The 22,183-nt window shown below is 51.2% G+C and overlaps 1 protein-coding gene across 1 annotated transcript in view; it reads right to left on the bottom strand.

The window, feature by feature from the left end:
• HOMER2 (homer scaffold protein 2) overlaps window positions 1-21,303 on the bottom strand; it is a 28,144-nt gene extending 6,841 nt beyond the window's left edge. Inside the window, exons 1-4 of the mRNA XM_087829261.1 lie at window positions 21,202-21,303; window positions 8,091-8,294; window positions 4,327-4,458; window positions 90-182 (exon numbers count right to left, since the gene is read on the bottom strand). Coding sequence (XP_087685387.1) covers window positions 90-182; window positions 4,327-4,458; window positions 8,091-8,294; window positions 21,202-21,303 — 531 coding nt within the window. The remainder of the gene's footprint in view (window positions 1-89; window positions 183-4,326; window positions 4,459-8,090; window positions 8,295-21,201) is intronic.
• Window positions 21,304-22,183: the final 880 nt, after the last annotated feature.

Raw genomic sequence — 22,183 nt, 5'->3', positions numbered from 1 at the left:
GTCAGAGAGCCTTCAAAATGCCCTGACAAGGTACGCGGAGTCTCAATCACAGACCACACTCGGGTTTATTTTATGGACAAATTACTCACTTGGGAATGATTACTCGAGGTCTCGATTTTCTCCTGCGACTTGTCCCTGGCTAGTCTGGCAGCTTCTTTCACCTCCTGGAATTTCTCTGCAAACTGAACATGAAGAACAGTCATTAAGGTTTTTCTTAACCTTTTCTTCCACGGCTGATACTCAGAACCCGCCTTTATTATTTTTCATTCATTTTAGGCCAGTAAATTCTGTACGGATCCAGAAGAAGGATTTTACTCAAGATCACAAAGAAATCAATCTAAGGAGCACTGCTCCCAGTAAACACTATTTGCCAAGGTCTGATCTGAATCAGCTCCTAAGCTTCCGAAGCTAGTTTGACGATTAAGGAATGAAACAAACACCTCTGGTTAACAGTAACTAATACAAATCTGAGAAGAGAAATTCAGCTGTACCAAGAAGGACTCTGTGAAAAACTGCACAATGTCTACGGGAAGGTCCAAGAACTCTTATGAGTCAATATAATAAAAAAACAAAAACATCCAAAGTGTTGGGGAGAAGAAACTGTTCTAGATTCTAAAAGCTTAAGATACAAAATAACAAAATGCCAAATGCGCCATGTGGTCTAGGACTGAACCCCGTTTCCAATGGACCAACCACAAACAACTGGGGAAATGTGACCACGGCCTGGGTGGGGGGACACTGAGAAATTGCTATTTATTTAATTAAAAGTGCTAATGATGTTACTGTTGTTGAAAAATGTCATTTTTTTTTTTAGAAATAGGTTCTGAAGTATTTAGGTGTGAAATGCTTTCCCGGATGCCTGTAATTTAAAGTACTTCACCAACAATGAAACAGAAAGAAATGCAGCAAATGTTAACAACGAGGTGGCGTGTACATGGGTGTTTATTATACCATGCTCTCTAATTTTCCAAAGTGTTTTCATATTTTCATAATAAAAAAATTCTTAGAATCCCAGAACAATCACGCCAATCACGGGCTTACAGCCACTGACAAGGCGGCTGATTTTAATTAGCAAGTACACTGCCGGAGCAGAGAACATTCTGTGACAGACGGTGCCGGCGTTACAAAGCAAGGAAGCTAACTGGTTGCCGAGAAACAAAGGAAGCCAGCAAGTTGCAAGGCTACCGGCAATTCTGTGGCTTCTGCTACGAACCCATTAATCTCTGAGCACAGGCTACCCTCTGAGTACGTCCACGAGGCCAGCAACAGCGGTGTATTTTGATGACGAAATAATTAGAGCTTCCAAACAGGAAAGGAAAGAGAGTCAATCAGGAGGGAACAAGTGCCTGGGGAAACATCGCAGTGAGGCTAGTACAACAGGAAAAAGGGGCCGTCCCCTTCGGGAAAGAGAGAGTTGGTGCGGATTTTTTTTTTTTTTCTTACAAGAGAAAGTTTATTTAGAAAGTTACAGGGGTAGGAGAAGTGAGCCAGCTGGGCTGCGTGGGCCCAGGAAACAAGTGACAGAAGCAAAAGAAGGGCCCTTGGAGCTCAGGCGAGAGAAAGGCAAAGGTGATAGGCCTGGGGGGAGGGGAAGGGAAGGGAAGGGAAAGGCGAGGGGCGCTCCCGAGAGGGAGAGCAGTTTGTGCAGACTGAAAAAGAAAATACGAAAACCCCAACAGACAAATGGCGGAGTTCAAGAGTAGAAAGAGGCAGTAAGTCAGCCAATTACAGAAAAATTGCTCAGCCTCACTGAAAATGCAGATCCGTTCTCTGCCAGCTAAATTAGCAAACACGAAACAGAACTGTAATACCCGGTGCCTCCCGGCCAGGCATGGCTCAGTGGCTGAGCGTGAACCTAGGATCCAAGCGATCGGGGTTTGATTCCCGGTCGGGGCACAGGCCCGGGTTGTGGGCTCGATCAATGACTCTCCCGTCATTGACGTTTCTATCTCTTTCTCTCTCCCTCTGCTTTCCTCTCTCTGAAATCAATAAAGGTATATTTAAAAAAAAAAAAAAAAAGATACTTCCAGTAGTGCTGTGCATCCGTACAGCCCCGAGAAGCAATTTGGAGAAATGTACCATGAGTGAGAAAAATGTCCATGCCCACTGACGTAGCTGATACCACTTCTGGGAAACTATTCTACGAGAATAATTGAGAATATGAGAGAGAGAGGGGGGAAAAAAAGGCCTTCAACATATTAGGATCGGAGATTTATCTGTAATAATGGAAGCTGGAAGCGATCCAGACAGCCTGGGAGCGCGTGTTCCCCGCAGCCTCCAGCTGCTAGAGGACTTGTCTCTGAGAGAGGCGCCAGATGGCTGTCCTTTGCTAGAACACCCCTCCCTCCAAGTCTTAAGGCTCGTTAATACTCCCCCCTTATTACAGAAAGTAAAGATGCTTACACATTTGGAAAGCAAAGCTTAGAAAAAAAGTGTTTAAACCTATAGACCCACTTCCCAGAGATAAACACTCACCTCATAAACTTCTGACGTTTTCCTACCTCTATCTATCTGTTACACATACACATTTTTTAAATCGAGTTATACTGGCCCAGCCGGTGTGGCTCAGCAGTTGAGCACTGACCTACGATCCTGGAGATCGTGGTTCAGACCTGGGGGTGGCTGCTCTGTGGAGTCAGGGATGTCCAGCCACCGCTGTCACCTCAGCAGCACGCCTTGGGGACCCTTCACGCCCAAGCTCCTCTTTGCTAGTTAATTGCCACTTGCCAAGACTGCCGGCCTCACTCCGTGGTAATCTGTCAGCGTGTGGTTAATCGCTGTGGTTAATCGTTCCCTTCAAAGAGGAGGGAAAGGCTGATTCGAAACATTTTGAACAAAGGAGACATCCGAGTGCTCATCTGATAAGTGTCTGTGACAAGGGCAGGCCCCAGTCACAGAGCGGGGACTGCAGGGCTGCGGGGGGCGGGGTGACCCGGGAGACAGGGCGTTACCTTCCCCCCGGAGGAAGGAGAAGTGGCCGCTCTCAGAAGCAGGCGGCATAAGGTCCCTCCAGTGCTCAGAGGCACAAAAGCCTGAGCTTTAAAAACTTATTCTGTCTTGAGTTCTTCCTTCTTTAGTCTTTTCCTGGAAACTTTCCCCCTTTGCTTTTCCTGCTCTGACTCCTCCAAAGACTGGAGGAGTCGTTCCAGCAGCCGGGAGGGGTCCTCTCAGACCACCCTGGGAACCCGTGAGCTCAGGTGTGGGGCCGGACGGGCGTGTGACCTGAGGTGGCCCAGCCTGGACCCCGCCTCCGACAGGAGCCTCCCCGTTTCGTGCTTCCCCGGGGATCTGAGGCTTCAGCCCCGTCAGTGTGGTTGGGCCGCAGGGGTGGGAAGGGGCACTCGGCAGGGAGGACCGCTCCCCGCCCGCCCCAGACCAGGCACCGATTTGGGATGGAAAGACCGGCAGTCCACACAGCCCGCCTCAGACAGAGGTTCCGGCACCATCCTCCCAGGAAAGCACCATCCGACCTGCTTCCATTTTACGTGAATTCTCTCTGATCATCTTCATTTCAAAAAGCGGCGTCACTCACCTCCCGGGGCCTGCGTTTTACACTCTCCCTGGATTTCGAGCTACTCTGACATTCTTCCAACACATTCCCATGTTATGTAAATTAGCCAGTCTTGCTTTCAACCAATATATTCTTTTTTAAAACATCTTTATTGTTGAAAGTATTACCGATGTTCCCCCCCCTTGACCCCCTTCACCCCACATCCACCCCACCCCCAGGCCTTCCCCACGCTCTGTCCGTGGGTTATGCACAACCGATATAGTCTTAATAACTACAGAGGGCTCTCCCACCACCCTGAAAGGAAACCTGTTTTCCTAAAACCAGCTTTCGGCTCCTCTCATTGACTGGGTGGGACCCTGTAGCCTCCCGGTCTGGTCAGTCACTACCTGCTCCTGGCCACCTAACATCCAGAGTGTATCCTAGGCCCCTCGGAGGAGCAAATCAAGGCTATGAGCCTGCTCCCTGGGGAAAAACACTGTGTGACACCTCAAACAGTGTGGGGACTCCAGCTAAGCCCTGCTACTAGGCGTCGCCTTACTCCCTGTCTCTAAGTGCTCCAACTAGACGGTCAGACGCTGCTGGCCGAGCTGCCTCCTGATGCTCAAGCTCAGGCTCTGAGGCAGCATTTGTCAGACATGCTTCCCTTTCCCCAGTGACATCTCCGTTTCAAGGAACCTGGCATTTCTGAAAGGTCACCTGGTCTGACAGCCCTGTGGTGCCAGACGGGTGGAGCTGCAGGCGGAGGCAGGCGTCCTGCTCAGTCCCTCCCTCCTGCCCCCACTGCAGGTCCTGCGCCATGGAAAGGGCCACCTTACCTTTGTCAGCTGCAGCTCCGACGAAAATCCCAAACCAAACACAGTGTTGGCTCTGCTGTCGGCCCACTGCCCGAACTTCTGGGATGTCTTGGTGAAAGTCATGTTGGGCGTGATTGTGCTGTTTATAATCACCTGAGGAAGACGGCCAGAGAGCAGGAATATAAACATGGAGAGACGCCACAGTGACCCTCACGCGGCCTCCTGAGGGTAAAGCCAGGACCTGAGGCTCTGGGGCCTCTGTCCCCTCCCACGCCGAGTCCCCTACACAACCACGATGAGGGGCAATGTCAGAGATTTAAAAACAGACTCTCAGACCAAACTAAGAACTTAGAGGTTGTCAGCGGGAGAACGTCTCTAAGTATAGTTTCCAAAACTGCTAATTTTATCCCCAAAGCTGCCAGGCCCCCAGCTGCCCTTAATGACGTCCTCTGAGGAACTTCATGTCGTCCCATTTTAAGCACCTGGCGTCCCAGTGTCCAGCTCAAACAGCTTAAAGTCTCCATAAGCAATTGGGGCTTGCTGCTTCCCAACCGGAAGGGAAAGGTGCACCCCACTGGGACAGTTCTGGGAGGGTTCATTTATAAAGAGACTAGTTAGGCAGGCATGAGCTGGGCATGGGGATGCCAATGAGGGACGGTGCAGGGACCTGGTGCTGGCCATCACCCCTCCCTGGCCTGAAAGGATGAAGGAATGAGGTGATAGGACGTGGCAGGAGTGCACACACTGCCCTGGCAAGAGAGGTGGCCTTCTGCTGGGGGACACATCAGCACGTGGTGTCCTCACATCCCTTCCTCTGTTGTGAGTTTTCTCTGAAACATCCTAATGAAAGGCCCGGCTCCTATAGATCCCTGGGACCATGTTTTCAGAAAATGCACAAAACACATGCAACAAGAGCTGCCCGGAAGAAGCACAGAGCTAAGCCCCTCCAGTCTCCAGCCCTGCTCTGGACCTCAGAGGAACTGCTCGTCACGAAATGGGAAACAGGTCCCCACAATTCCTCTTCATGGAAAATCCTTCCCAAATCCAAGGAGGTGGAAGTTGGAAGAACCTGGGTATTTTCTGTAAGAGGCTGGGATTGTGTTACAGCAGTTAAAACACAGGCTGCCTGCTTCCAAAGCTTGTTTCCTTTGTTTTTCAGCACATCAAGGAAAGAAAGAAACCACCATTCACTGAAAACCTACTGTGTGCCGAGAACCTTCCATGTGCTTGCTCCCTGAATAGAAGATGCCAGCATTAATCCAAAAGAGGAAACTGTAGTGACAGGCGGGTGGGGTGGGGGGAACAGGCCCCTGACTGTGTTCTTGAAAGCAATTTCACATTTCCAAAAGAAAATACCCAGCAAGTCAGATCTCAGAGGCTTACAGCCTCTGAACGGTCTCGACTGGGCAGCACTGGCTACCCAGCGGGTGCTGTGAATACTTGTAGAATGGATGACCTCTAAGGTCTCTCCCAATATAGGTCTCTGTGATCCTATAAATAACTGAGAACCAAGGGCACCCGGGAGGAACACCTGCTCCAGGCAAGCCTTGTCCACAGGCGCAAGCAGCTTCTCCTGAGGATGGCAATGATGAACTTTGTCTGCAAGGGTGCCAAGAGCACAGCAAAACCAAGGGCCGCGATGGCTCAGTTAACAAATGGAGGACTCCGGGAACAGAGTCCTTTAAAGTGGAGTTAGTGGTTCTGCCCAAAGCTTGCCATAGGTCATTTGGCTGCTGGTGCTGCAGGACTCATATCAGGGCTCTGGGAAGCTGGTTGCAAGGTGCCCTCACGTGGCTCCCATCTGTCGACATACAGGGCCAACCCGGGACACGATCTGAGGCTCTGACCCTGGTTCAGTCTCAGCAGTGACTCTACCCCTGCCCAGTGTCCTTCTGTGGACACGGCACAGCTACAACAGGCCTGGAGAGCATGTGGCCAGGCTTGACCTCATCACCTGCTCACTCCCCACCCACTCTAGGGCGCTGCCCAGGCTGCTTGGTGCTGGGACTCCAAAGGGAAGCCAGGCCTGGTCCTAAGTGCAGTCCTTGGGCAGCCTCATGCCCAGAAGTGGATCCACATAGCCCCCTGCAGTCAGCCAGGCAATGCTGGGCGAAATAGTACAGTATTTCCTGCCTTTGCATGTTTCCAGCAGCAGCTGGGACTGACACGTGAAATAGCTCCTTTGAGGAGGAGAAGCACCTTAGTGGTTCAGGAAGAATGGACAGCAGGTCTGAGCAGATCCATCCCATGATGAGCAGCGCCACGTGCTCTCGGAGGAAGGGGACCTTCATGCGTCCTTCCCCAAGTAAACACAACAGACACACGGTTGGACCGAGCAGAGGAGCCCTGTGTGGGTGACAGCTGCGAAAGCTGCTGGCTGCACCTCCTCCTTCCACGGAGCCTGTGCTCTGTGGTACCTGCCGCTGACTCAGCAGCTGAGTTTGCTGTGACCTTTGCTCACAGCGACCTCCACGTCCTTCCCCACCAGCCACTTGTGACTGAAGCACGTCTCCCCCTCCACTGGGGAGGGTGGCGCAGGCTTCCCTCCTGGCCTCCTGCCTTGGGAGGGACAGCCGGCCCAGAAGCACCAAGGAGAAGCTCCAGGTCGAGGACTTGATGTGGCCAGGCCAACAGAGAAAGGCAGGACCTGAGCCCCAGACCTGCCCAAGGACAGACGTGCAGCCCATGGGTCAAGGCCAAAATCATCTGACCATCTGTCATCTCAGTTCAGATCAACATTTGGGATCCAAGGCCTAAAATAAAGTGGGCTGTCCCAGTGTGGTGCTGGGGTGGGATGGTGGTAGCCAAGGGCAGGAGAAAAGAGCCCCATTGCTGCGTCAGCTCAGGATGCTGCACCTATCCCAGTCCCTGGGGGGGGAGATCATCATCTGGATTACGCAGGCAGGGCAAAGCTGGGGCTGCGGGGTTGGGAAGTTCGCTATGGTGTGTGCGGGAGGCAACCAATCGATGTGTCTCTCTCACATCAATGTCTCTCTCTCCCTTCCACTGTCTCTGAAAAGCAATGGAAAAAATATCCTCGGTGAGGGTTAAAAAACAAACGAACAAGCCCGGCCAGCGTGGCTGAGCAGTTGAGCATCGACCTATGATCCCTTTTTAATTCTGCTTCCATATAATGTGGCAAAAATATCAAGGAAGAGAGCAGAATAATGAAAGTATCAGAAAAAAAAAATTATTTCAAGAAATATTGCAAAGCCATTTATTAAAATCAACTCCCATGCCTAAGAACACCAAAACCAGACTGGCCAGGGTGCAATTCTCAGACGCGGTGGGGGAAAGACCACTTTGGAAAGCAAGTTGGCAGCTACCATCAAGAGCCACAGAGTGTTGATATATTACTTCCAGGAATCCAGCCTCAGGAAATGTCCAAAAGAGGGCACCAGGTAAGTTCGATGTTCAAACGAGGACAGTGGTTGCATGCAGATGCCCATTATCGGTAACAGTGGAAAACTGGAAGCCCCTTAAATACCTAACCATAAAGGGGGAGATTAAGAGCATGACAGGGCCATTGCGGAATTATTACACAGGCACTGAAATGCTAGTTATAAAGACAATGTGGCAACCGGGAAATCTTTTTTCTTCATTTGCCATAATTTTAAGTGGGGGGGAAAGCAAAAAAAAAGCAGGATATGTGATTATAAGACGTAATCACAATAAGGTGGCAGATGTGGGGCATGTCCTTTCCCGCCCACGTTTCACATCTATCATCGTGCTTTAGATGGAACGTGAGGGACTGTGAGTGTTAAACCCGGCCGGTGGGCTGGTACCTTGGCTCCGTCCACACTGATGATCCGGTAGCTGTTCCTCGTGACATCGTAGAAGTAGGAAACGGTGACGGCCTGCTTGCTCGCGGGCACCCAGTTCTTCTTGGTGTTGGGGTCAATCTGGAAGACGTGGGCGCGTGTGGTGAATATGGGCTGCTCTCTGCAAGATAAGACAGAGGGGGGCGTGTGAACGGGCGGGACGCGCCTCTACGTCTTGTTTGTTATTTACAAGCCATCTACGACTCCCTCCCGAAGATTTAATAGCTTATAGGGAAGATACATATGCATGAGGCAATTAAAATAAGAAAAGGGAGAGAGGAGAGAGACCAGGCACCCTGAGGCTGTGGGGCAACTGGCCTAATGAGCCTTTTGCGTCAAGGCGGCTCCCTGTCCAGTGAGTGTTTCTCCATCCCGCCAACTGCCCTATTCTTTTTCTGACATCCCGTTGGCATTTTTAGAAATTCGCAACACATTTATTTTGGGAGGTTCCGCAGCAACTTTAGGACTTTGTGAATCATTTGCAACCTCATGTTACGTTTCTATTAAGCACGTCTCAAATCCCCAGCATTTTATGAATGGTGCGTTCATTCACAATGGATGGAGCCTTCAAGTTTCATGTTTCCAACTTACGAGCCTTTTGAGTTCTATGTACAATTCATCGAATCTCTCTCTTGTTCTTGCCTCTGTGTTGCTGCTTTTCCACCCGCACACCTGTAAGTTCTCCATGTGGTCACTGCCCAAACTAGTACATTATCTATTTTTCTGTGGAGTGGGGTGGTTACGGGCAGAGCAGTCTTTGCACCCTTCTCGACTCTAGGAGGCTCATTACTGGAAGGAAAGCTCTTTCTAAGCAGAGAAACTTTTCCCAGGAAAGCTGTGTACTATCCTGAACACCATGAATACAATACTGGCGTCGACCATCAACTGTGGTCGCATGGCTGTTTCTCCGAATGAATAAAGCTAAGAGCATGCTCTTCGGGCCACCTCAATGCAGCACTTTCCAGAAGAACACTGAGACCAGCATTCCTGGCCCCTGGATCTTTCCTTCCGGATCCCGGGAGCAGGACAAGTACCCCTGGGAATGTGGATTCCTAGGAGGTTTCTCTTCTCAACAGTGACCGAGTTCACTCACCCACTCAATCCTGTACCGACACCCTTCCAGTAGCAGGGTGAGAGCTGCGGGAACAAAAGGACTATTCATTTTCACGTGAGTGCGGCATCTGCTGTCAAGGGCAGCCTGTGGGGAGTGTGCACATGGACACAAGCCCTCCTAATTGAGCCCGCACAGGCAATCTGACATCTGGAGGCCCAGCTGTGCTGCTGAGGGCCCAGGCACTGTATTTTGGTAATCGTCTAAGTCCACAACCGCAGAGGAAAACACTGCTCACGTGGTTTTCCCAGCGTATGTGAGAGAAGGAAGGGCAGCAATACAGAAGGGGTTTTTAAAGAACCCAGTTATGCTAAAATCTCTGCCTCCCTTGGGCAGAGCACAAACAAGCGAGGCAGGGGCCCTCCGTGGGGTGGATGGGGCTTTCGGACCTTCCCTCCTGTCCTCCACACCCAGGAAGAGGGATTGGGCCTGGATTTTAGGGCCCTCAGACCATCAACAGCAATTAGCTGGGGCACTTCAACTAAAAATACAAGTGCCCGGGCCCCAGCATAGCCCCCTGGAACCTGGCTCTCCAGGGCAGGGGCCTGAGTAGTACACTCTTCAAAGAGTTCCAGGGGGGGTTATCCTCAGAGAAGCTGGGGAGATAGTCACATTAGACATCAGATGATCTAGAAAAAGATGGAAGGAGTGACGCAGACAGCCAGCATCTCTCCTCCAGAATGACACCGAATGTCCTCCCACAGCCCACGGGGACAACACCGCGACCAAGAGCAGGACCTTTGGGTGCGAAGGATGGGGGGAGAGGCAAGGGGAGGCAGAGGTGCTCTGGTGAGGAAAGAGGGCAGCCTGGCGTGGCCGAGCAGTGGCCTTCCTCAAACACTCCATGCTCCCGAAGCCCACAGGAGTGAGAGTGAAGAAAGGAAAGCAAGAGAAGACGGCAAGGGCCACTCCCTCGACCTGTCGCTACACTCAAGTAAAAGCCTGGCTTGGAAGAAAGTGAACGGAACCACTACCCCTCAGTGGAAACACACACTTCTTCAAGCTCATAGCACCAGCTATCAGTTTAGGTGCCCAGCTAGGTAAAGGAATGCTGGCCTAATAAATATGGAAATACTCTGAAAAAATAAAAATAAATTTAAAAAAAAGAAAAGATGGCGGTGCTTTCTGACCTGGGACAAGCAAAGGCAGCGAGCCGTCAGCTTGGCATGATTCTGGGCGTGTGAGTGTGCAGACGAGAAGGGCCCACCTCCAAATCCGCCCGCTCAGCTCTGGGGAGGAACTGATGCCACGACAGGCTGCCCGTGGGACCCCAACCAGAAATGCCACTTCCGGGGAGAGGTGGGAAGCTGAGCCTTCAGGTGAGACCCCAGCCCAGAATAACAACTTGATGACACCTCCTGAGGGACTCTGAAGCTGAGGGCCAGCGATGCCATGTCTGGACGCCTGACCCGTAGAAATGTGCTAAGTTTGGGGCAGTTTATTACGTAACAGATGAGTAAGACTGGATCTTCGTAGGAGTTAACTGTACACCAAGCAGATTATATACATTCTCACTTAACCCTTGGACAGGACTGTGAGCAGGTGGCATCATCCACATGGAAAGCTGAGGGCCGTGGTGATTTCAGGCAACCTGAACAAACCTTTACATCTTTGTGGGCAACATCAGAACTGCACAAACCTCACCACAAAACTCAGAAGAGCAAACCCCAACTCCAACAGGGCATCCTGCCTCCCCGGGGAGAGTAAAAGAGATGGAACTAGGACACAGAAGTCAGCTCCCGTAAGTGTGCAGATCAGTATAAATAGAAAAACCCAAGAGAAGCAGAACTTTCGAACGCAGGTGGCCAGCGTCCCTGCCCAGCAGGGAAAAGCTGAAGAGAGTGCCTGCTGGAGGACATACCACCTTCATCCCCAATTCTCTCTCCTCTCCCTGGTGTCTGAGGCTTGGGGTCTCTCTTTCAAATAGGTCCCATCCCTCTTTGGGGCTTTAAATAGAAAGCAGATGTTTCCAGATGGCAAAGTGTTTTTAGGCAGACAATGTAACCTACTGTTCCTAGTCTTTTCAGAGCTGAATGAGCACCAATTGCTGCTCACTGAACACATTTTGGAACCTGACAGTAATTGTCCTTGAGAATAATTAGACACTCTGTGCAAAACACGTATGTTTGGATTATGAAAACCACTCTGGCCTAGAACGAATTCTGGCTCCGTGTGAAATGATTCTGCAAAGAGCTGGCGCGATGACGTTTTGAAGAAGAATGCCTCAGTTTCTAACAGTCCCTCACTGGCAATGCTCAGCTCCAGGCCTTCTCTGATACACACCTGTGAAACCTCATAATTCTTATTATTCCTATTTCTACTTGATTTGAATGAAAACAAATCATTCAGACATTATTTTGCAGCCATTTAAACAGTTTTTGCAAGTCCCATAGGATGCCCTCAGTAGCTCCTCTGCCTTGAGTCCTGAGCTTCTCCAACTCCACCATCATCCACACAGCACCAAGAGGGAGGGCTCCCCAGCCTCAATGGGTATGGAAGGAGCTCCCCACCCGGCTTCCAAGACTTCGGGCCTCTATCCCCAGCTCCAGGTGCATCAGAGTGACCCACAGGCCCTGACCACCTGGCCCTGCCCCTCATGAGATGGGCTTTGCCTCTTCCCAGCCAGCACGTCCAAGTCACCTGCACTTTCCTGTGACCATGCGCATGCCCTTCTCTGGGCCTAGGACGTCCTCCCCTTGGCCGGTCAGGAGAGTTCCTGTGAGTCCCTCGCGTCCCACCACAGAGCCTCGAGACACCTAACTTGTGGTCTCAGGACACAGGCCCTCAACTGAGCCCCTGTCAAAGGGCCTCCAAAGCATGGGCTCCCCGGGCTCCCCCAGTCTCTAGACTGTCAGCAGCCCCCTATACTGGCAGGGTCAAACCCCCAAATCTTAGGACAGCGAGCTGGAGAAAAAGGAGATACGAACACAGGTGCTTCTAGCACATTCTTCCACGCAAAGAATCTAACCCGTGAGCACACTGTGGTTCCGCATTCACACAAAATCCCCATACTAAAGTTACTGTGGGCTGTAGATAACATCGCACATCTAGAACAGCCGAGAAAATCAAGTGAAAAAGAAGAGAATATGAATAATAAAGTTCAGCAACACCGCCAGGTATAAACTAATAAAAAATACAATCGACAGCCTTCCTATATATGCAAACCACCAGACAGATATATAATGGCTTTTTAAAGGTCCCGTTTACATTAATAACTAAAAAGATACAATTTCCTATATAAATACACACACCTATATTTATATATGAAAAACATTAAATGCACTTGGGTTGCTGTTCCCGTAATTATGTGATGTCACCTTTGAGAACTGGATTCTCCACCCAAGGCTGCGGGAAGTCCCGAGGGAGCTGTGTGATGCACCCACACCTGTCATCGGAGCCACACGCGGCGCTGTGACCCGCCCTTACGAGCTAGCCAGGCATCAACAGCACCTTCTAGTCACAGTGTTTCCTCCCTGGAAGACATCCTGTCTTAGGACTTCAACATAAAGTCATGACTTTATTCCACACATGGCATGTTGAACATGTATAGGACAAAAACGAATTCTGTCTGAGTCTAAGGTGAAAAGGGGAGCTTTAAACAAAAAAGCAGTTTTGCGATTTGCTCACTGTGAACTCCACAAGCCAAGAATCAGAATCCATCCAAGGGATGTTTTCTAAAAACCAGGTCGGCGAGCTGCCCAAGCCTTAAGGATGAAGGATTCCTGGAACAGCCTAACTCCGGAGCGTAGGATCCTGCCCAAGGAGAGGCTCTGCTCTTCCTTCTGCTGTTAACACATCTGTGTGCAGAGGATTTCCTACTGCACGGCAGTGAAACAAAATATAGAAGACTCGATGCCGGACCTGACGTGAGGACAGGACTTGGCAACACTAATATTATTAGATAGGATAATAATATTATTAGATAGGATTTTCCTAAAGAACTGTAACAATAATGTTCTGTTTTACATGTTGAGGGTTTTTATATTTATCTATAGAAAAAGTAACAGTAGACGTCTGGCCATTTCTGCAGTTTGTTCTTGTGCGTGCGTGTGTGTGTGTGTGTGTATGTTAAAATTTATTGATTTTAGAGAGGGAGAGAGACATCGCTTTGTTGTTCCACTTACTGATGCATCATTGGTGGTTTCTTGGATGCGCCCCGACTGGAGATTGAACCCGCAACCTTGGCATATCGGGACAATGCTCTAACCAGCTGAGCTGACCAGCCAGGGCCAATCTGCATTTTGTTCTTAATAAACTAGAAATAAATTTCTCTGACGTTTTATTCCATTACAATTAATTAAAAAGCACTCAAATATAAATGTGGACGATCTTGTAGCAATTAATTCACCTGGGAGACCACATCTTGCTACCCCCTTTAAGAGTATGTTTTTTGCCTTAGGTCTGCTGGCCTCCCACTGATGCCTTAAAGAGGGTGAGCTGGGCCGTGGTAAATAAATTCAGGAAATGCCAGTTCTTGAGCAAGGGAGCAGCACAGTCAGAACTACAACTCACAGGAACACCCGGCATTTGTACTGAGGATGGACTGAAGGCGGACGAGACTGGAGGCTAATAAAAAATCACTATGCAAACGTCCGGGCACAGGAAGATGAGAGCGTAGCCAAGAGCAGTGGGGACAGAAAGAAGGAAATGGCTTTGTAAGATTTCAAATGTGCCATTAGGAGGACTTGGTAAAGCACCAGATGTGGCATAAACACCAAAATAAAAAATATAAAACTGCTCTATATCAAAATATAAAGCTTTTGTGCTGCAGTTGATACCATCAAAGAAGCTGATCAAAGGTAAACCACAGAATTGGGTTAAGAAACTTAAGAAACTTGCATCCAGAACATATAAAGAACTCTTAGAACTCAGTAACAAAAGCACGAATAACCCAATTTAAAAAGAGGCAAATAATCTGAACAGACTATCTCCAAAGAAGAGATACAAATGGCCAAAAAGCACATGAAAGGGTGCTCAACATTATTAACCACCAAGAAAATGCAAACCAAAACCACAGCGAGATACTACTTCACACATACCAGCAGGGCTACAATACAAAAGACAGACAATAAGTGTGGTCGAGAAGGTAGACAAACCACGGGTGGGAATGCTAAGTGGAGCAACTGCTTTGGAAAACAGTCTAGCAGCTCCTCAGACAGCAGTGAGGGCCCCCGTCTCCTCTGCTGCATTTCCGACACTCCCATCCCTCCCCCTTTCTATCACCCATAAATCTGCTGCAATCTTTCAGCTGCTGGTACTCTCCTCCCATTGACTCTGATGTCACAGGATTATACTTTTAATAATCTCTCTACTATCATTTTAATGGGTTCTGGGAGGAAAGCCATAAATAAAGATGTGTGCAGAACCCTCCACCTTAAACTCCAAGCTAATCTCATTAACTGTTCCGGTATTGCTTGCAAGTGCTTAAAAGATAACAGACATTCCATCCTAAGCCCCTTGTCCATGAGCTCCTATTGGCAGGAGTGGGGGGGGGGGTCCATCCTGCTTGTCACCACCTGCCCGCCTCCGACACAGACCTCCCTTGTCTCAGCACCACTGCTCATGACACAGATCTGCCAGGACAAAGTCAGGGAACTAGCAAACTGTACGTGGGTTTCCTCTTTCCAGGACTTTTTAAAAAGCAAATTACTATGTGGCCTTCCCTGTAATGCCAGAATACATAAACTGAGGTGTTAAATAAAGAGAGTGTTCAACTTTAAACCAAGGACCTCTTTTGCAGGTTCCATCAGCCCAAGAGAAGCTTTTTACTCAAAATCAAAGCCCGCATGATACATCCCTGCTTACAAAGGCTCAAGTTTAAAAATAAACATGGGCATTTGCAGGAGCACAGAAATAGTGCCAAGCTCCACGGAGCCCTCGGCACTAGGTGTGTGCTCACTCTGAGGGAGCCGAGCGAGCCACGTTCAACCCAAAGGGAGCCCTTGTGGACCTCAAACAAGTGACACGAGTGAAGGGTGCCTTTTTGGGGCTTTAGTTTCTTGTACCACACCCTGTCGACCTCGCCCCATTGAAACCAACCACAGGCGTCCACCCTGTCCAGCTATGCATTAATAGGGTTGTGCAGGCTGTCCCCAGAGATGAGATCCAGGTCCTCACCCAGCCTGGTCTCCACCAGACCCTGTGGCCTCCTCCCCTCAATCCCTTATCCAACCGACAGGCTTAACACCCAACCTGCCCTCTGATAAGCTGATCCTCTTGCCAGTCTCCACCCTGGACTTGGCCACCCCCACTGGTCAGAATCCTATGTCCTTCGAGGCACAGTGCAAACTGGTCACCCAATTTCGTTGGGCAGCAGGGAAAGCCCTCTCTCCCGCAGGACTGCTTGGCAATGCGTGACACGCACACCGAGATATATTGACCCACTCAGTTCCAGGCTGAGCCAGCACAACTAGAGGCCTGGCTTATGGCCTCCCCACCAGCAGCCTCCTCCCTCCACCCCCGTGTGCTGCACAAATGACCTTGCCCATGTGCCCTGCCTGGCCTGGAAGAAGCTGGAGAGCACCAAACAGAATACATCAGGTGCCATGGTGAGCCCGGCACCCAGAAGACATGTCTCAGCAAAGGGATGAGAGAGAGGGGTGCACAGAGAGAGCCAACAACAGGGGCTGGGAGCGCCCCCCATCAAGGTCCTTCATACTTCTCTGGCTGTGGGAGGAATGTGTGCGGGGTACTGGTAGGTCTTCAGTGGGAGAATGCCCGGCCAGCAGAATGCTGTGCTTCCCGCCACTCTGGGAAGTGCTCTGGCTCCCGTGTGGGTAGCAGGTTATGATGAATCAGACAGGAGGCTGCAGTACTGGGTCTGCTATAGCTTCTCCCTTCTGGAAAAGGTCCAATGCCTGACTTTTAGCGGACGGGACGAGCCAGGAGGCAGGTGTCAGACAGCTGGCCCCGGAACATGCTCCAAGGACACAGCGCCGGCTCCTCCGAAGGACCAGATGGCTGTGTAGATGTCTCCCCGCTTCATGTTTACGTCTCCCGGTGCTCTGCTCCAGCCTCCAGCCTCCAGCCTCAGAGTCACGGTTTCCATGCACACTTGCATCTTCAGAGCAATTCGTGTTCCTCTACTGAAATCCAGTTTTTACATTGGAAATGCCTTTCCATGGCCACACAGGCTGAGACCCTCAGCACCCAGCCTCAGCAGTGCCTGGGACAAGGTATTTCCTGGAAGCTCCAGCATGTATCAACTGTGTGGGGCCATCACGCTGGGTACCGACATACATATCTCACCCAATCGTCCCAACAACCTTGAGAAATCAGAGTCTGTGTCTGTCTTCAGTTCACAGAGGAAAACAGAAAGGGGGGGAAATTAAGTCAGTTGCCCAAGGCCACACAGGGCTATTAAGTGAGAGTTCCCTGAGTCATCTAGCCCCACACACGCTTCGGGCTCCTTCGCACTCACCCCACTGTGCCTGTCACCAGTGACATCCCACACCTGTTCCACTGGCCCTCCTTCCCAGACCACCTCTGCCACTTTCCTCTCCTCGCTCCCACCACGTTCGGCTGAAGCACTCCTGAGCTGCTCAGCAGGTCTGAGGGCAGAGAGGTTCCTTCTTATCTTACCCATCCCTTACCAAGGCTATATCCCCGTCGTTTACCCTTAACTCCGACCCGTCTATAATCTTCATTTCATGCGTCCCACTCTCTGCAACTGGCACACACACCCCACTTGGCCTGGCCCACACACCCAATCACCTGCCTCTGCTTCCCACAGCACTTTCTGTCTTCTAACATGCCAGAAAATGTACCTGTTATATTTTTACTTATTGTGTGTCTCATCACAACGTAAGCTTCAGGAAGGCAGGGGCTTGCTGTCTCACTCACTGATATTGCCAACACCATGGACAGCGCCTAGCACACGCTACTCAAGAAATACATGAATGGATTATCATTAAGCAATATCCATTTTCCCTGCTATACTGTAAGCTCTACAAAGACAGGGGCAAAATCCATCTTAGTCACCCTGGAAGTACTTGATAAATGTTACTCAACTGACTGAACAAAGGAGCAAAGTTAGACTGTGAGAAGGACACCGCTGGGCTAAGAATCGGCTGCTGAGCAGCCTCCACCTGGTCTGGTGGATGCAGTTTTGGTACCACTGACTGCCACCTGAACACAGGTGACCTAAATTAAACAAGCCTGTGATACTGATAAGCCCAAGCAGGAAAAACCAGAAGCCCTTGGGCACAGAGGTTTGAGTACCTACAGTGGATTCTGCCTCCACCATGCAAATATTTGATCCCATGGATATGGGGAAAACTGCTTTTACCTGTTCCAGTGGCGACCAGAAAGTGCTCCTTCTAAAAACGGACTGCCTGGAAGACCCTCAGCTACAAACTTCTTCCTACAAAAAACGCTTAACTAGACCCTCCTATCTGGGTTTCAGATCACACGCTAGTCCGACTTCCTCAAGATCCACTAGGTTACTTCAGCTATGAGTGGGTGAGAGACTTGCTCTAGGAAAAAAAGACATAAATAAGCTAAACGAATTCTGTAAGTTGCACAGAGAGAGTCAAATTCCACAATGTCAGACTCAGTCTGGCCTCTCACCCCGGATGGGGGGCTTGAGTAAACTGCCGTTTGGTTGGGGAACCAGTCCTGAAGCCACTTCCCTAAAGCACCTTCTTGCTCATGTTCCCAATAGGCAGATCCTTCTATTACAGCCGGGAGGGCCCAGCTACAGCAAGGCAGCTACAGCACTTGGCAAAAATAAAACAAAACAAAACGACCACTCTGTGCATAATTGAGACAAACAATGCAGGCATCCACCTGAAGCATGGACCACGGACAAGGATGGGAAATGGTGGGAAACGAGTACAGAACAATTCTGATCCGTAGCCGAAAAGAGAGTGAGCTACGTGGGCTCTGGGAAACTTACAGCCCTCTTGTGTCAGCATTAATATCGATGTAACCAATCTGGCGTAGACCCAGCCTAACAGGTTGGCTTACTGGAGATTGAGATTCCTATTATGTGATCTGAATAATGTCTTAACAGACGTGATCGCAACACGCAATTCAACAGGACTGAAGACTGAAGTTGTTCTAAGAACCTCTAGTGAAACCTGAGAAACAGGAGCAGGGAGAAACTGGGAGACAGAAGGATGGGAAACGGGAGACAAAGGAATGGCTCAGCAGATTACTGGGGAGAAACTGGCAGAAAGCTCAGAGCTGTGTGACTGGCCAGGCGATCATATCGGAGCAAATTCCTGCTTTTAGCCCCTGCCCTTGGAAAGGCAGGGTAGTTGAACTTCCTTGAGGCTCGTCTCTGCTTTTGTTTTAAACCTCAAGTTGTACTTTTGAAACAAAGGCTGTTTTTGTCATGGACTGTAAAAGTCTTGCAGAGCATGAACCTCAGGGCCAGACAACATATATAACCACCAGCCACACTCTGTGTTCTGGCTGTGTGGCCTTAATCAGGTAACTTAACCTCTCTGAACTCATTTCTTCATAAATCATGAAGCTTAAATGACATAATGCATATCAACAATCGATAAATATTAGTTCCCTTCCCCCGGCAGAACTCACTCTTCTACAGGAACCAAGTAAGACTCCACCATGACCATCTGGCCTGACCCCACATCTGTTCCACATACCACTCTGTGGCTGCAGAGAAAAAGAGCCTATGCAACCATAGGACTGCGGACCCCCAGGAAATAACGGGCTGGATGCAATGCCACCACTGCTCCCGAGGGGAGGCTCTTTGGCCAGAAGATCGAGTGCATGAATTAGAAACGTCCACCAAATACATACAGAAGCCAGTGCCAATGCTACAGTGCTCGGGAGGGTACACACTTGGTCCAAGGCTACAGTTATCTCACATGGCAGTCACATGGCAATCATGTGGCAGCCAAGGGACGGGTAAGACCAACTAAGAATTCATGGGGGATACAAACATGATGAATGCAGCCTCTTGGGGCAACATTTCCAGGGTTGTGCCAATTTCACCAAGTGCGTGAAATGCAGATGTGTGAAGCTGCATCCATTTTTCTACACGGACAACCTCCCTGGGCACCTGCCCAAGCTCTCCCCTTGAGAGAGGGGCTCTGGGGGCTCCCGTGTGACCAAGCCCAGCAGCACTCCATGCTCAGAGAGCTCCACTGAATTATTTAAGGAAGGAGGCACTGTTTCCTTTGCACGCAAAGCCTTCAGAACATCTAAAATGCGTGGGAGAAGCCAGGGAGTGGCTTTCTTTAGCTTCTTCCCTTGAAGCGAGTGATAAGCTTCCACTCAAGCTGCGGGGCTCCAACTCCCGTTTTCCAGAATATTCTATCCATGGTAAGGCACGCCTGCTTTAATAAAGAAAAGACCCAAGAGAAGGGAAAGTACAGCAGGGAACTCTAACACAGCCAGACCGTGAAGCACCAGCTTTGTCCCATGGGAGTCACTTTTAAATGCAGCCAGTCTATCTGATTCTGTTGGTGTCAAAGTAAGGTGAGGGCCCAAGCGTCACCTGGGAACAAGCTGGGTGTGGGTTGTACCGGGCCCCCTCCCTCTCAGAGGAAGGCTGTGCTCCAGCCAGGCCTGCAAGCCCATTCCAGGGCTCACTCTCCCAGCTCCACATCAGGAAAAGGGACCCACGTCTAGACAGGCCACGGCGGGCACGCGGTGTGAGGAGGAGCTGAGCACGCCCACGGCAATGCCATCAGGAACAGTGTTCCCATACACGGGTCCACGGAGGCCCCCAGTCACTGAGATGGTAATTAATGTGCCGTCTCCAGAAAGGAGGTCAGGCTTCCAGGGTCCTGTGCTCCTCGGAACTGCACACCCGAGCACCTGCAGGGCGTGAGCCCCCAGCACACCTTAGCCCACAAGAAAGTCTGCCGGAGGACGAAGAAAACATAGCAGCACCTAAAGCTCTTAACTCCTCAGAACAAGGTTTGGACAAAGCTTCTGCATCAAAAGCATCACAGGTCGCCCACTCTGCCACCTGCCCTGTGCATACCCCACCTGTGACGGCTGCTCTCGGGCTCCCTCACCTCCCTCCTGCGGATCTGAGTTCCGCCAGGTGAGGTCACTCAGAGCACGACCCCCGCCCCCCGACGGCAGCTGGTCATCGACACGGAAACAGCTCTCTCCTCCCGATACCCTCACCTCTTGGCCAAGTTCTCCCTCCTCTCCGCTCAAATGCATGACTCCATTAAACAAGTGGTTCTAATCCCTTTTGGGTCAAGGACCCTTTGAAAGTCTCATAAAAACTATGGACACCCTCCCCAGAGATACACATACCCATGTACGATTCTCCACACACCTGGAAGGAGGGGCGTTCACAGACCCCTGCACGGTATCGAGAGGCCCCACTTTACGAAAACTTCCTGCAGATCGTCCTCAGGGCACTATCCAGACCCCTCCCGCTCTGCTCTCCCTCCTCCAGACATCCCTCCACTCATCTAAATCTGGATCAACTCTGGCGCCAGAACCAAGTGGAGCATTCTAGACGCACAGGGAAGCAGGCGTCTCCACCTTTACACGGTACCACAGTGACTTTCTACTCCGACCAAGGTCTTCAAGGTTATAGTCAACCATCACCAGGCTGACTCGCTCGGCTCACCACCAGCCCCGAATCCCCAGGTCCTTCCCACGCTCAGAAAGATATGCCCTGCTCCCCACCCCAGTCCCCGAACACGGTCCATCCCCTGCCTCAGGGAGAGGCCGCACCCTCATCACCCAACGTCGCTCAGGTTCTTTGGACCGCCCTGCTCGGTTTACTCACGAGCCTGGGACGGTCCTGCCTCCTCCCCACACTGGCAAGCCGTCTGCGGGCTCACTGAACCCCTTGAGATCAGCAGGCACCAGCCGCATGGCCAGAACGCTCTCTTCACTCTCACGCCTTAGCTGAAGCCAGGATCCGAGGACAGCGCTCCCCGCCCCACACGCCCGGCCTTGCTCCCCTCACCTCCCCCAGAAGCAGGACGCGGGTCAGGGTGACTTGTCCTGGTGCCTCCCCACCTCCACGCTGTGGAGGCCTCCAAATCCTCTCCTGCCACTGGTCAGGGGCATCAGCTCCAGGCCCAGCTTCTTCCGCCGCCCACCTCCTGCCACTGCCACCATCCACGTGGACAACCCCCAACACCCTGGACAAAGTTCCTTCACCTCCTCCACAAAAAGGCCTTCGTCCCAACGCCCCTTCTGTGACGCTCTCCCGGGACCCCTCATCTCCAGGAACGTACCCCCTCAGGGTGTGAATTTCCATCCCCCGGCCTCCTGCCCACACTGCCCATCCTCCCAGTTCACTGATGCGCAGGTAGCCCCACCTCAGAGACCTCCACCCGTGACTGGCTGGCTCTCCAGGACCCACCTCCCGGCTCCACTCGTCCCTGACCAGCCGCGCCCGCCCCGCCATGGTCTACCACAGCATCACCACCACGCTGAGGAGAATTCCCCGCCGCCCCGGCCTGATGTGTCTTGTCCTCTGCCTCCTCGTGCCCACACCCAAGCAACCGGGCGACGTCACCAAACTGGGTGGACAAGTTTCACTTCAAATTCATGTTCTCTGACTTCAAGCTGTCTCTGCCACCGGCCACAAGCCTGGGTTTCTCTGGCAGGCCTGCCACCCACTCCAACGATCTCACACCTCCTTCTCCTCCTCAGACGTCCCCCACCCGTGCTCGCAGGGGATGACCTGCCTTGGACTTCACGGAGCAAACAGGAGCCGTGGGCTGGGACCCACGCATCTTCCACCACGCCCAAGCCTGCCGGCCTACCTATCTGCCCCTCCGTGGCCCCCCCCTCCTTCCCGGGAAAGGGTGCCTCCCTCTCACCCTCCGAGGGACAGCCCTTCCCCTGGTGCCCGGAACTGCACCAGTCCTTTCCTCAAGGCCTTGCTCCTGTCATCCCCCCTCTGGCGCAGCATTCCCATGAGCGTCTACACGTGCAGGAGTCTATCTTAAAGGCATTCGCCTTCCACCGACAGCCTCCCATGTTAGAGTCC

The sequence above is a fragment of the Miniopterus natalensis genome, chromosome 22 (assembly GCF_054644295.1).
Source record: "Miniopterus natalensis isolate mMinNat1 chromosome 22, mMinNat1.hap1, whole genome shotgun sequence".
Taxonomy (NCBI): Eukaryota; Metazoa; Chordata; class Mammalia; order Chiroptera; family Miniopteridae; genus Miniopterus; species Miniopterus natalensis.
The sequence above is the reverse complement of the archived record's forward strand: the minus strand, read 5'-3'. Positions and strand labels throughout refer to the sequence as shown.